Source organism: Diadema antillarum, unplaced genomic scaffold (genome assembly GCF_040938485.1).
Source record: "Diadema antillarum isolate AM-2024a unplaced genomic scaffold, OU_Dant_1.0 seq00001990_RagTag, whole genome shotgun sequence".
In the NCBI taxonomy this organism is placed as follows: domain Eukaryota; kingdom Metazoa; phylum Echinodermata; class Echinoidea; order Diadematoida; family Diadematidae; genus Diadema; species Diadema antillarum.
In genome coordinates, this window is record NW_027272646.1 from 729,923 (window position 1) to 745,978 (window position 16,056).

The window sequence follows — 16,056 nt, forward strand, 5'->3', positions numbered from 1 at the left end:
CAGTTGGTTCTTCAATTGCAAGTGGGACTGTATGCGTACGCTCAGTGGCGGCAAAGGATTGTTCCCCTACGTTCCTGGAGCACCCTTCCGGTATAGAGCACCATACGCAAACTCGTGAAGGGCGCCTCCAAGAGTCTTGTGCAAACAGAGCGGAAATTATCGAACGGCAGTCGTGACAAAGATTGCCAACACCTGAAGCGGCATTTGATTATCTTCCCTCTCGAGATTATCTTCAGGTGGCCTTTATTTAAATGCTTCTTTTCATTTTATTTGGATGCTTGTGAAAACCTTTGACCACTGTGGTCCATGAGCAAGAGATTAGCGACAGCCGCAAGAGACAAGAGAATTATCGCCCATCCTGACTAGTATCAAGGGTCTTTGCACTTTACAAAACTGAGCCACTTTGGGACAGATTGTGGGCCATGCTCACACTTATCACAAGAGCAGTTTGTCAAATTCTCTCTTCTGTCCTCCTCAGGTAATAGCAAAATATTATCATGCAGGGCTCGAGTGAAGACACAAATATGAATTGAATTGATATCCATTGATAACACAGGTCAACGCTAATCAGGATGTATCTTTTGCGAGATGATTGACATACTGATCTACACTTTAAAGGTCACAAATGTTTTCACGTAAGCCCCTGTTTAATCTCTCGCATCATTATCAAAAAGCCAAAACATCCTCTGCGATGTGATTGAATTCCTTTGGTTATCACATTTTCATCATCTTCAAGTGATCTGCTTTAACCCATCTACAGGATCATATTTTGCATGACAGCAAATGTTCACTTAAAGGACAAGTTCACCTTCATAAACATAAGGATTGAGAGAATGTAGCAATATTAGTAGAACACATCATTGAAAGTTTGAGGAAAATCAGATAATCCGTTCAAAAGTTATGAATTTTGAAGTTTTTGTGCAGTACCCGCTGGATGAGAAGACTACTGCAGTGTATGAATAACTTAGATGTCACATGCGTACAACAACATACGGAAAATATAAAGAGAATTTCACAAAATTCCATCTTTTGAAAAAAGTACACATTCCCCTGACTCGTTACCGACAAATGTTATGGGTAATATTATTCCCCCTGCCTTTAGAAAGAGGCAAGTCAAGTGCTCTTTTATTATGCGAAAAAAGTGAAAATATGTTGAATTTTCTTTTACATTTTCTTTATACTGTTGTACGCATATGACTCACAAGCTTTAGTAGTCTCCTCATCCAGCGGTTCCAACACAAAAATTTAAAAAATTCATAACTTTTGCATCGATTGTCCAATTTTCCTCAAACTTTCACTGATGTGTTCTACTAATATTGTTGCATTTTCTCAATCCTCATGTTTATGAAGGTGAACTTGTCCTTTAAGTATGAGCAACTGCTTGGCGAGGATTGGTATGTACAGTAGATCAAACTGATACCAAGTTGGATGAGCCATTCTAGTGTTATTTAGAGTCAAGAGTAAAGTGATGGGGGATCAAATTGGACAGAAATATAATGAATGTTCTTGCACCTTGCTTAAACACTGAATTTACCTACAAATTGGCTACAGAAGGCTCCATTTCTTATCTCACAACATGTTTTCCCAGCAAATCCACTCAAAACATGATACAAATCTACAGTAGTGCATTTTCACACACATCTCTCAAAGAAAGATACTTTCATGCATACATTTACAGGGAACAAAAATAGGGGGTCATTTGCTATCAAGACAAAATAAAGAGTGCTGTGCACAAAAAAAAAAAAGAAATAAGATTCGAGGTCATGTGACCAAAATAGAACTACTTTACATCTGCCAGTAGGATGCCACAGCGTGGATGGTGAACAGGTATTCAAACATTCATAACTTTCGCATTATTCGTCTCATTAGGTTCACATTTCGATGCACCGCTGGCCTGCTCTACGCTTGAGCTTTCATTCAGCGCAGTCTTTTCAGTCAGTCAATTTTCCAGCAACCACTGAGCGGATTTGCTCTTGGCGACTTCCACGAATTCCAGTTGGACAAGCGCTCAGTACGCAACAATCTAGTTACTGTCTAGCCCCTCCCCCCTTTTCCCCTGCAGGACAGATGCAAACATCCACACTGTGTTGCATAAGCAATGAAATGATCAACTGCACAGTTTTATTTATTTTTTTACCCTTTTAGAAGCCCCAATTTGCGCTCTAAAATGTGCATATTGTGTGTGTGTGTGGGGGGGGGGGAGGAGTCTCATCACAAAATCTCTCTGTTTTATAGCGTTGTAGCATAGTAACTCCTCAAGACCTGTAATACTGTCGGAATGACATCGATAATGTACAGGCAGGTTGCTGAAGGTAATGATAGGGTTTATCCATCAAGTCCTGGAATAATATTGCAGCAGTAGTTATCATCCTGCCATCATCAAATTGGCAACTCTGTATTTTCACTGCATATAATATACTGGAAAAAGGTAGATGGAACTGGGTTAAGTCATTAACTTTGCACAAAATCCCATAAGAACTTTGCACAAATTTGCAAATTTGAGAGGGATGTAATCTTTTTACATTGTACATATGTTGCCAATTTGAGAGGTTTAGTAATAAACATATGTAGCAATTCAACTAGCTATTTCCTGCCAAAACTCGGAGGCAGGGATTTAACACTACATGATGTAGACAAACTTATTAGTACATCATGTACACTACGTGAATCTGTACTGGAGGGATGGGGGCACTCTACAAACAGACAGACACGAGTGTAATTTCTGTGTACAGGTGCATGCTCAAGAGATAATCCACGCCGTGCCTGATTTTTTTCTCCACCACACCACATAGGATTGCTGACAGTTTTCCCCCCATTCAGTCTGCCCACGGCAACGTGTATAATGCCATCATAGCCTCACTGCGAGGCTCTGCATTCAGTACAATCCTTTCAATCTGGAACACATGCAGCAATACTCATGTCGACATTCAAGGCATCAAAAAATGTAGAGAGAGAAAAAAATAAATAAAGCTCGTAAAAATAGCTCAAAACCTCGGACTAAATACCCAACTCTTGCTCAGTCACCCGAGACAAAATCTTGGGTCGCCCCTGGCAACGACGTTGTTCCATCCTATCAGACTGTCTGTCACGATGAGAGGAGACACAGGTGCACGTGTGGAGTCCAAATTTCTTGGATATTAATCCCCTCCATGAATGTATGTGGGAAATGAAAAGACTCGGAAGAGGTGTTGCTACATACATCACAAGACATGCCTCTTCATAGGACATTGTGTCAACCCACACTGTTTTGCACATCTGTGCTGTACTAACCACCATCATCCGTCACTGCCGAAAATGATGTATCACTACTCAAATACCTGTGATGACACACAGTATGTAACATGAAATCAAGCTGCATGTACAAATTTTGTACACTGTAAAATAGTACCTGAGTATTAAACTAAATGGGAAGTAAAATTTGACAATTGAACCCTGAACTCCGAGATCGTATGAATTTTTATCTTATTACAATTTATAACGATACCACATTTCACACAAAAATTCTGCGAAACATCTCCCCCATCAGGACAAAACTGATGACCAATTAAGACTTAAATTCTCATTCAAATGTGAACTTCATTCATAGCAATGGATCAAATGTCAATATGTTTCTTCAAATGTTAATTTGTTTGTTTGTTAAATCATTTTTTCAAGTACCAAATGAGTCATCTTCATGTGCCAAATTCTGGTGGTAATGCCCGTCCCTGATAACTTCAAGGCACTATAGATTGGCTAAGTACTATACCCCATATTCCTGTTTGTTGAATAATGGGATTATAACAGAAGGATAAGTGTTTAGTACCCAGTATGACTGATGAAATGATACATTAGTACCTTTCTTTTTTTCTTTCTTTTTTGGCCTTTCGTTTTTTCTTTTTTTTCATCCATAAAAAAAAATTGAGAGGATTGACAAGAGGTTGTCAAAGACAGACAAATGGCAGAGGAGCGGAAGACACCACTGGTGAGTGACAGAAGGAACAACAAAATGGGGTGATGAATAAAAAACGAACATGGGGCGGGCGAGACAGACACGAGAGACAAAGAGTAATGCACGGATGGATGCAGTTCTTCACGCTTCAGAACTCCCGAGGAATGAGCGTCAGCAGTATTAAAAGCCAGGCGGCCCGACGACAATGATGCACATTGTCTACATCATATACACATGATCTGAACTGTCAACTCGGAAAAAAAAAAAAAAAAATGGGTCATCTTCAAGTTCGTAGGCATCACCTCTCAAACAATGAACATGAAAGAATGAAATTCAAACAACAGAAATGAGACACATTTTGCGATAATGGTGGTTCTGATTTGAAGGCATAATTTCCTCCTAACAAAAAAGATCATATCATTCAATTATACTACAATTGTTAGGGTCAACGACCAACAACTCTCAGGGTTAGGCAGATTTCGGTGTATGACTTGCACTGGGAAATTCTCCCTGACATTACTTGTACCAAAAACACACCCAAAGAAAAAAAATAATGATAATAAATAAACGAATAAAAAGGGGAAAATTATGTACCTTTCATGGTATTGTCACAAATAAATCACAAATCTCAAGCACTCATAATACTTTAAAAGTGGGAATTTTCACATTCGGTCGGGTAAGATGAAGTTTGCATGTTTTCTACAGGTAGTTCCGCAGAGTCAAAATATAGAATTACACACAACAAGCAAAAACTAATTGCATGCTTTTATTTTCATGCTACGTGTAATTTCACATTCATGAAATGCACAAAAATGTTCAAATTTACAGTACTTTTCTGCTCACTGATAATTTTCCTTCAAATATTCTTGTTACCTCCAGAACAAGTACCCCCTAAAGAAGACAAACTTGTGTGTGTAGCCCCAACTAAAACATTGATGTTATTTTATCATTCAAAAGATTGACAGTGGAGTGTTGTGTAGGGGTTAGCATTTGGTGTGACAAATCACTAATTTTGATAGTTTGCCAAGAACTTTGGTTGCACTTTAGAACTTTCTTTTGTCTGCGCATGGCAAGACACAGGCAGAGGTAAATCGAAGGGCCAACTTTTTATAGTGCAGTTTAGTGTTTTGAGTTTTCTATTAAAGGACAAGTTCACCTTCATAGACATGTGGGTTGAGTGAATGCAGCAATATTAGTAGATCACATCAGTGAGAGTTTGAGCAAAATCGGAAAATCCGTTCAAAAGTTATGAATTTTTGAAGTTTCTGCTCGGTCACGGCTGGATGAAAAGACTACTATAGCTTGTGATGTCACATGAGTACAACGATATAAAGAAAGAAGAAAGAAAATTCAACCTCTTTCCATTTTTCTCGCATAACAAAAGAACACTCGACTTCTCTCTTTCAGAAGGCAGGGGGAATAATGTTACCCTTAACATACGTCAGTAGCAAGTCGAAGAAATGTGCGCTTTATTCAAAAAGCAAAGTTTGGTGAAATTCTCTTTTTATTTTCTTTATATAGTTGTACACATGTGACATCATACACTGTAGTAGTCTTCTCTTCCAGCAGTGACTGTGCAGATACTTAAAGTATTCGTAACTTTTGAACGGATTGTCCAATTTTCCTCAAACTTTCGCTGATGTGTTCTACTAATATTGCTGCATTCTCTCAATCCTTATGTATATGAAGGTGGACTTGTCCTTTAAAAAGACAGGTCATTGGGAGGTTATGGCATTAGTGAAAACATAGGTAATCTGCTTCCGTCCTGTCTTCACTGACCAAGTAACGACAAGTTGAGCTTTGTGCAATGTCAGGAAAAAGTAACCACTACTTTACAGTAATTCATCACAATCTCGTTCAGGAAAATACTTCTTAAATGAGTCGATATTGACTAGATGCATTGAGATATGAGACAGTGAAAAACGAAACTGAACAGTACGATGAAGTAAAGCGTAGATCTCAATATAGTGAACTGCAAGGACATTTTACTGGGTCACACAAATGCGATAACCAACATCAATGAAGATGACAAGATTGCCACATCGCACCAAGAGCAATTTCAGACTGACAAAAGAACCTGTTGGTAAACGTGTGTGGAAACACTTTTCAGGAAGATCAAGTTATTTTGTATGTGTCTGACAGCAGTCATGAATTACGTTTCGCCAAGACATGTTTTTCTAAATCTTAATTGGCAAATCGCAGTCCAGCAGTGTCCTCAAACTGAATTTTCTGACCGATTCTAAGGTGCACATTTCTCCTTAGAATAGTTTGATGTCATGAACATGTTTGAGGCATGTTTGATAGCTTTACATCTTGTATTCACTCTGATCACTATCAAAGCATGAATATCTACCTACATGTACTCCTTCACATAAAAGCATGTGAAGAGTTACAGTGTATAGGGCCTACATGTACACTGTATGCTTGACCGAAAGGCTAATGAGTTTGTGATGCACCTGTTGCATGGAACGTCGAGTGCAGTTAGCAGTCAGTAAATGGGAACTAGTTTCAGTGTCTGAACGCTCCGTACGTCTGAACACACTCAGAAAAGCGATTGAAGCGACACAATCACAAATGTACAAATGAGTTCTTTTGAAAGTGCCTTAGTCCCTCCCCTGAGTCTGGAATGACGGATTAACAGAACTGAAATCTCCTTTCAGCTTCGGCCCTTGATGATGCATGAAATGATCAAGTTTCGGGACTCAATGATTCAAATGTTAAAAAAAAAGAAGAAAATCGCTACTTTCATTCACAAGGATTGCCATAAATGGTTCAGTGGGCAGCGCAGCTCACAGCAGGTAACCTCTTTTAAGTATGACATCAATCCCCTTCTTTTCAACTACAAACCTTTTGAATCATCTCCAATGTACGATTACCGTTATTGATCTGTACGTAAGATGCAGTTTCAATTTCTGAGATATATACTTTCACATTTTCCCATGCGCTGGTTGATATTCCAGAGTATGAATGAACTATAAAAGCTCAAGAGAGAATTAAACCACATATGGACAAGATCAACTGAATTCGGAACTGAGAGTACTGTAAAACATGATATATTCGCGGCACGAAATTTTCACGAATTGGAGCCTACAGCCTTTTTCGTGGCAGGAAATTTTCACGAATTGCCTCTTGCGATCAATGCATATAGTGTAGATAAGAAATTTTGCGTGCATTTTAATTTCGCGAATCTTGGCGCTTGCGAAATTCGCGAAATTAAAATGCACGCGAACATTTCTCGTTTTACAGTAAACATTAATATTGGCAACATATGTTTTGAAAATGATGATAGATCTTTAAAGAGATGTACAGTGTAATCATAAATTTATAAAAATGTACACACACACACACACTCTCTCTCTCTTTGATTATGCATCAAGCTGGTATACACACTCTCTCTTATATAGTAAAGCATAAAATTTGGCATACCAGCAAAATATAGCTACATGACTATGGATGTACTTTTAAAACTATCAACAATAGAGTCTTTTGGCATTTGTTTTTATAGAACTATCTTCCACATGTCTGCCAAGAAAGACAACCATGCTTTACTTTGTTTTAAAACAGGCAAAAGCTTCAGCAACTGATGTTTTGTATCTGGTATTCGTGTCCAAATATACAAATATACGTGGTATACTCCAGCTTTCAGAGAGTCACATAAAAGAGTTGTGAGAACTCTCTCTTTAAATATATGAAATCATATCACAGAGAGAATGAAATATCATAATTTAATGTTTGATGAAAAGCTTCAGTGTCAGACTCATACAGAAAGATAAGCAATCCACGATAAAATGCCCTCCCCCCCCAAAAAAAAAAAAAATAATAATAATAATAATAAAACTAGAAATGTCGCTTTGGCGACTGGTATGCCTCCGCCATAATGCATGATTTTCCCAATAGGTCTAGATAGTACATGTGGACAATGTGTGATTACATTTTCACAAAATTGGCAAAATATTGAAATGACAAGTTTGTCACAAATGTGTTGAATGTTCACCTTCCTTGACCTAGGTTTAATTGGATGAATAGGAGAGCATGTATCTAGGGATTTAAGGACTTTAACTTGACTTTGATCCATTCATACATTTAGGCATTGAGCAATTTTCAAGGTACAGGTGTGGAGAAAAAAGTGCAATTTCTGAATTGAATAGTAAATTGTTACCATTTTCATCTGGCCCTTGACCCTAAAATTCATAAGATAATCACTTTCAGGTAGAACATGCATAATATGTACTAAGTTTCAAGGTAACTTGAGTCACTTCCGAGATATGGAGGAAAAAGTTAGTTCAGCACTTTCACTTGATCTTTGACCTTTTAGGCAAAAAAAGAAGAAAAAAAAAACTTTCCAGAGAATTTCTATTAGGTTACACATGCATACACCAAGTGTAAAAAAAAAAAAATAACCCTGCTGGCATTGCATGAATATGAGGGAAATAGTAAAATTTTGAAGTGTTGCACTTGACCTTTGACCCCATGAACCCTACATTCTCTATATAATCACTTCCAGTCAGTACATGTATATACTATGTTCTATGAAGATACCTTGAACAATTTTCCAAGGTACGGAGAAAAAAAAGAAGTTTTAATATTTTTACTTGACCTTCTGACCTTTGACCTCATGACCCAAACTTTCACCAGAGAATCTTAATTGGGTAATACAAGTATACACTAAGTTTCAAGCAAATATCTTCAAGCATTCAATAGATATGGTGGAAATAGTGAAATTTTATGTATTTGACCCTGACCTTTTGACCTTTGACCTTTGACCTCATGACCCAAACTTTCACCAGAGAATCTTAATTGGGTAATACATGTATACACTAAGTTTCAAGAAAATATCTTCAGGCATTCAATAGATATGGTGGAAATAGTGAAATTTTATGTATTTGACCTTGACCTTTTGACCTTTGACCTTGAGCATGTGCGCCCAAAAGTTGATAGGCACAACTTCACCCCCTAATACACATACATGCCAAGTTTCATTAGGATACCTCAACAGGTTTTGATAGTTACCTTGTCCACAAAATTCATTACGGACGGACGGAAGGACGGACGGACGGAAGGACAGACGGACGGACGGACGGAAGGACGGACGGACGGACAACCCGAAAACATAATGCCTCCGGCACCACTTCGTGGCGGAGGCATAAAAATAAGAGTGGTCTATCTTTCTTGTTACACTTACTTCCATAATCCTATCCAATAAAACTAAAACTAAAACATACTATGGCTCCTTCTTCAGTACAGTTCATCAATTTGTTTTTGCCAGATTACAATGTGCTATTCAATACAAATCTTTTACCTCACTGCACTTGAATCTCTAGCAATAAGACGAGTCTGCTCTTTAGGACGCAAGTAACACACACACACACATTGGGAAAATATTCTACACAGGTCTACCATGTCCCTTTAAACTCTGCCAACAGCTACACTCCTCTGAATGTAAATCAGTGAACAAGTATGAACAGCAATCCAGGGAACGTCTGCGATGTATCAACTTTTCTCGGCACAGCGTGTCACCATCAGGATGGAGCGAGTTTGAGTCATGATCACAAGATTTTTTTTTTTCTATTCTTCTCTTAGACTATCAAAAGGGAGGCATGTTCGCAAAACATGCAGGTTGCCGTAACGATTAATCCACAGTCAAGTCAGTTTTCTGGCACGAAAAAACAGTGAAATGAATGCGCTGCAGAAGTTGTGATGCCAGCAACAAGGCGACTGAGCAAGTTTACTCTCTAAAAAAAAAAAATTGAGTGAAAATATTCACTCTTACAGGAGTGAATTCAAAAAAGAGTGAATTTTGAGTGAAAATGTTCATTAAGAATGAATACTTTCACTCGATTTTTTTCAGAGAGTAGAGATCCTAAAGATGGGATTTTATTTTCTGCTGTACAACCCTCCTCTATTTGAATTTCTGGTCTGACACACAGAGAAAATCAGTTGCATAAAAATGACAATTTTCAGAGCAGCACAGTAAGTAGAAGCGCATGCTGTAAAAACTTTCTTTTCTTAACCAGTTGAGGACAGGCTGATTTTGCTACAACACATATTTCCCATAGACACCTGCCCAAATATAGTCGGGACTTGTCCTCAACGGGTTAGGAATCAGTAATTTCTACTCCAACTTCAATGCCATGCATAGAAAAATGGTAACCAATGGCCAATTCAATAGCAGCTTAAAGGGACCGTACTGTACTGGTTGAGGTGAGGATTCAGGTTTGTAACATTTTTTGGTGAGATAATGAGAAACCTCTTATGAATTATGAAAGAGCATGTAATTTCGAGAAGGATTCAACCTTTATTTGATGAAAATTGGCCTTGAATGAGATGGCCGAGATATCCAAAAAGCAATCCTAATAAAATTGACAGGCCACAATTCTTATTAGGATCTTTGTTTTCCTTGTTTTTAGATATCTCAGTCATTTCAAAACCGATTCTCATCAAATAAACTTTTGAATCCCCTTCATGATAGAATTGGATGCTCTTTAACATTTCATAGAGTGGTTTCTAAAGATTTTGCAAGATGTTACAAGCTGAATCCTCACCTCAACCAGTACTGTACAGTCCCTTTAAAGCATTCATTAAACCCTTCAAACTTGACCTTGTGGTACATGTGGATTAGCAAGCCAACTCAGGTGCAGCAATGTGCCTCTGTCCAGTGGGAAGGTCATAGTTGGTGGCACAATAGGGATTAGGGAGATTAGTTAATCTCTACTGAATGAGACTTGGTTTGCAGACATCTGCCCCAATATGCAAAGAAAGCACTCCAACTTGAGTGCCATTGGGCAAACAGAGCATGGTGAGGATTAATACATTTCACAAGGTAGGAATGTACATAAATGTGTATGTCTAATGCTTTTAATAGGCCTTGCTTCTTTGTTGCCAATTTAAAGAGTATATATCCACGATCCCCCACTCCCCCTAAAAAGAAGTGGTATTGTATAGAGTGCATCAAATGTTGCCAGATGCATTAAAGACATCACTGAGATGTGAGCACTGTTGTTGTTTTTTTTCCTCTCTGTCCTATCAATTACCAGCTTTGATATGTTTCAATGAATGTTTTGAAAAAAAAGGGGGGTTTAGGATCAATCACTTGTGGGTCTTTGTCATTGATATGGAGGTCACAACTCAAATTAAAAGGGATTTGAAATGTCTTTCTGTATTGATAGGTTTTCTTTTTTGAAAATCCGTCATATAATTGCTGATGATTTATTGCAATTGAATGAGTCAGAGGCTGTGATTCCAGTGAATGCCCTTGAGGTAACTGGCAATGCACTCCTATGCTTGGAAAATGGATTGCAAGTCCCGAATGCACATGCGGTATTGGTGTAATGTAGTAACTGCTGTCATAATAAACATTTTTGTCAGATGCATCATGTCTTGGTTGCAAAAGACCCTGCTGTATCCCCCATTGTGCAAGTACCAGGAAACTGGAGTTACAGCACTTGCACCCCTTTCAGATGGAGTAGTTAGATGGAGTAGTTTTGCAGCCTCTATGCATGACTCGAGAAACAGTAATTTGCAGTCTGAAACTTCTCTCAGGTTGAAGTCCTGTGGAAGAGCTCACAAAATGGCAACATTTGGTGGAAATTTGAGCAAAAATTCCCCCGCATCATCCCCTTGGGTTAACCCCAGAGTGTTCAGTGATGATGGGAATGGGAGACTCCCGGGTCTGATAGGGTCTCCTGTTGAATCAGAAGTTACGTTCAGATGACAAGCCTTAACCTCGAGGTTAAGCTCATAGTTAGGGACGGTGTAGACGCACTTGTAGTTAATGTAGCTAACCTCGAGGTTAGCTCAATGTTAAGAGTCACGAGATATCTCAGGGTAAGCGCTCTAACCACGAGCCGCGGGGGGTCCCCACTCGTAGTTAAGCACCGTGTGGACACAAAAATCAACGAACTCAAAGGGGCAGGATTTTAACCTCTAGGTTTCGTAACCTCGAGGTTAAGCTTCGTCGTGTGGACGCACGTTGAAGTTAGGGGGCAAGAGCTTAACCTCAAGGTTAGGATTTGTCGTATGAATGCAACTAGAGCTGCATTTCAACAGGTAATGTCGATATGATAGCTTTGTGTGTCTAACAAGAACTTCTTGGGATTCATTTTATCCGAAGAAATTCTAAAGACTCGCTATGTTCATTGTAAAAAATTGTGAAGTCAGATCTCTTACATTTGAAATTGGAAAATGCACACACACATACACACACCACACACACACACACACACACACTCAGAAAAATACCTTCAACACATAATGATTATTACAAAAAGCTTTTCCAGTTAAATGCAAACTGCTTGGGTACATAAGGATTAATAGGATGAGGTCTACAACTTTACACTATTACATCTTGAGACTGTGCTTGTTCGTAATACCAGATTTAAGGCACAGGTCTCAAAGACAGCTTCAACTATTAGTTTCAAAGCTTACTTGAATAAATATGAAGAAGAAAAAAAATGTCACAAAAAAGGCCACAGTTACAATTTGGAAAAATTCATAAAGTTATAAAGTTACAGAATTTTCAAAGTTTGACAATCATATTGTGACACTCTTTTAGTTTGGTTGTGCTGCACTTTATCTTAATACAGTAAAATGTATCCAGATTTTTTTGATTTGCTGCCACAAAAGCAACATCATGGTAGTCATTTTTCACTGACATACATTGTTTGCCAAAAGGTTGATTAGCCCTTTAAGTATCTATTGGGTTTAAACATAATAATCTGCAGATATTAATAAATCACGCTCAAAAAACAAATGAAAACAAAAATGCAAACATGCAATTGACTTTGAAAATTAATGAATTTTAGGACATTATAAAGAATGTAACACATGTTAATGCTTGGATATTTTTATTCATTCTCATACACATTATTATTATATTCATGCTAGCAATGAAATTGGTTATAAATATCATAAACAAATGTTTCCTTCTGCATAAATTGACTGACAGTCTCGATGAAATTGAATTCATTTCATCCACTCACATCCATCAAAACCAATCACTCAATTAAACCACTGCTATCCAAATTATTGTTGACATTGGAGGAGAAAATCAAATATTTTCCTCCTGTGCGGGTACTGTAGTCTGATTTCACAGCATCGCATTTGATTTCTTCCACTTAATCTGAACAAAGACAAAGAAATATGAAATTAAACTAATGTTGATATTAAATTCCTGAATGAAAAAATCATCTTTACACATAGTATGCTTATATTTAAAGGCATAATTTACCATTTGCAGATAAAACAAAAACCCAGCATTAGTGCTTTAAAATAGTTCTAAAATGCGAGTTAGGGATAGAAACAACCACTGTAAAAAATTGAATCCGTATAATCGATGTTAAGTATTGTTAAATACACAAAATGTGAACAATAGTTATTGTAGCGGTTTTCTACTATGTATCATATCGTCCGGCATTCTGGCTGTTGTAAATTACGCTGTCTGGCGACCCCAGTATTTTGTCAACATCCACGCGAACTTTCTTTGTGCGCCGACACATGACAGGTGCGCACTACATTCTCCGCCTTTGTCATCGTGCCGAGGTACGCGTATTTCACATTCCAACAGTAGTCGGATTTTCATAAACACACCCCTTGTTTTGCTGTCACGGAAACAACCTACCAATTAGTGGCGAGCTGCACATCTTCATCAGCCAATTACCACTCTCAAAGCTCCTGTCCGTGACACGTTTTCTCCGACCACGCTGTTTCATTTTCCACGCTTCCTCACTTCACGATTAGCTTTCATCCTGAGAGCACGTTCTAATCGCTGGAGTCACTCACGTCCGCATATCACGTCCGTATTTTACTTCCCACGTCTTTTCTCGCGCACGATACCTCGCGCCGTGGACTGTCATTTCTTACGGATTATTACATTTCATACGGAATATTACACTTCCTCGGATTTCATACCTCGCGACATTCGCTCCTTTTTGTATCGCGACTCGCCCTTTCTTCATGCTCTACACTCCAACCTGGGGATTTTCTACGTAGCTGCATTCAACGCGATTCGCGGCGTTACATCGCTGCATCGGTCCTGCTAGCGTGCTGTCCGTGGTGTGCAGACTCTATCAGGGACCTCGCAGTTCTTCGACCCAGCGCTCCAGCGGTGGATCCTACCCTCGCTTGTGCTAGCCGCGGCACCCGGAGGCTACTCCACGCTGTCGCTGGATCATTTGTACATATTTACATGGGACACTGTCGTCTTCGGACACCCTAAGTGCATTCGGAGTTAGTCCATATTATTTCGGGAAGTGCAATACCCATTTCAAGGACACTGTTCACCTCTACTGGTGCCCTGGTGTTTTCTACAGTCCATACACTACTGTCATACGGTCGGCTACCATTCCTGCTGGTGGTACCTTACTTCAGCCCTGTCGTCCCGTTAGCCACTCGGTGAGTAATTGTTAGGTATTACATCATAGGCCCGTACCATAATACCTACATTGGTGACCCCGACGTGATTGTTTAGGGCCGACTTCACGTCTTCTCATCCTCCTTCCTTCACTTCTACAATGGCCGACGGCGACGAAGGTAACGCCACCCCGGCTGCCGCGACATCCACGCCAGCGGTCACGGCGGTTAGCCTCAAGCTCCCTCCCTTCTGGCCGAACGATCCCGCACTCTGGTTCGCGCAGGTGGAAGCGCAATTCGTCACCAGGAGTATTACTACTCAGCAGACGCGTTTCGCATACGTAATCTCCTCCCTGCAGCCGGAGATCGCACAGGAAGTGAGAGAATTCATAATCTCCCCTCCCACCACCGACGCGTATGACAAGGTGAAGGCCGAGCTCATAAAGCGGACGACCGTATCGGAGCAGCGGCGGCTCCACCAGTTACTCACAGCGGAGGAGTTAGGCGACCGCAAACCTTCACAACTCCTTCGTCGTATGAAGCAGCTGCTCGGCGACGCGAACTTGGAAGACAGCATCTTGAAACAGCTGTTCTTGCAGCGCTTACCACGCAACGTTCAGCAGATCTTGGCCTCCACATCCACGGAAGTCTCTATTGAGCAGGTCGCTGAATTGGCGGACAAAATCATAGAGGTCGCCACGCCCCTATCGGTCGCTACTGTGACAGCTCCGCCGTCCATGCCTCAGTCTTTCCCCGTTCCGTCGGCTACTCCCCCACCGACGTCTCCCAGTCCCCCGGCGGCAGATCCCGTAGCGCACCTCACAGCACAGGTCGCCATGCTGACGACACAGGTGTACGCGATAGCTTCCCGTCTCGACGAGCGTGGGCGCCAGCGTTCCCGAGGCAGCAACCGCGGCCGTGGAAGCGGGTCGCGTGGTTCTTCACGGAAGCGAGCCGACTCTAAACAGCGCCACGCCGGTAGTGAGTGTTACTACCACTGGAAGTTCGGCGATGACGCCCAGCAGTGTCGCTCACCCTGTTCGCGGCGCAAACAAAAGCCGCATCCACCACAACAGCAGGGAAACGGCCCAGCCAGAGATTAGCGGCGACGAGTCCCTCTGGCAGTGATACAACAGGTCGCCTATTTTACATCACAGATAGACAACACGGCACACGCTTTTTAGTCGACACTGGAGCTGAAGTCAGCGTCCTTCCTCCTTCAGCAGGTGATAAGACTAATTCTTCGCCCACATTTCATCTACAGGCGGTGAACAAGTCTTCTATCACCACTTATGGAGAGCGCTCACTCACGCTCGATTTTGGTCTCCGTCGCACCTTTCGATGGATTTTCATCCTAGCAGATGTGCCTACACCCATCATCGGGGCAGATTTCTTGCGACATTTTGGTTTGTTAGTGGATGTCAAACACCACAAGCTCATTGACTCCACTACACACCTTTCTGTCAATGGTGTCTGCGCCCACAACTCTCCCTCCATCGTGAGCCCGATGTTCTCTCGGCCGGACGATCATAGGTATGATACTATCGTCCAACAGTATCCTATCACTCGCCCTACCTATGATCAGAAGGCCGTGAAACATTCGGTAACTCACCACATAGTTACCCGTGGACCCCCCGTGGCAGCCCGACCACGTCGCTTGGCAGCAGACCGCCTCGCCATCGCCAAGGCAGAATTTGAACACATGTTAGAGCTGGGTATCATCCGTCCCTCCAGCAGCAACTGGTCATCCCCACTACACATGGTGCCCAAGAAAACCCCGG

The 16,056-nt window shown here is 40.6% G+C and overlaps 1 protein-coding gene across 1 annotated transcript; it reads left to right on the forward strand.

Moving 5' to 3' along the window:
- Window positions 1–14,367: 14,367 nt before the first annotated feature.
- Window positions 14,368–15,493, forward strand: LOC139713499 (uncharacterized). The gene has a single exon (XM_071625225.1). The coding sequence runs from the start codon at window positions 14,437–14,439 to the stop codon at window positions 15,376–15,378; it is 942 nt and encodes a 313-aa protein (XP_071481326.1). The 5' UTR covers window positions 14,368–14,436; the 3' UTR covers window positions 15,379–15,493.
- The last annotated feature ends 563 nt before the right edge of the window (window positions 15,494–16,056 follow it).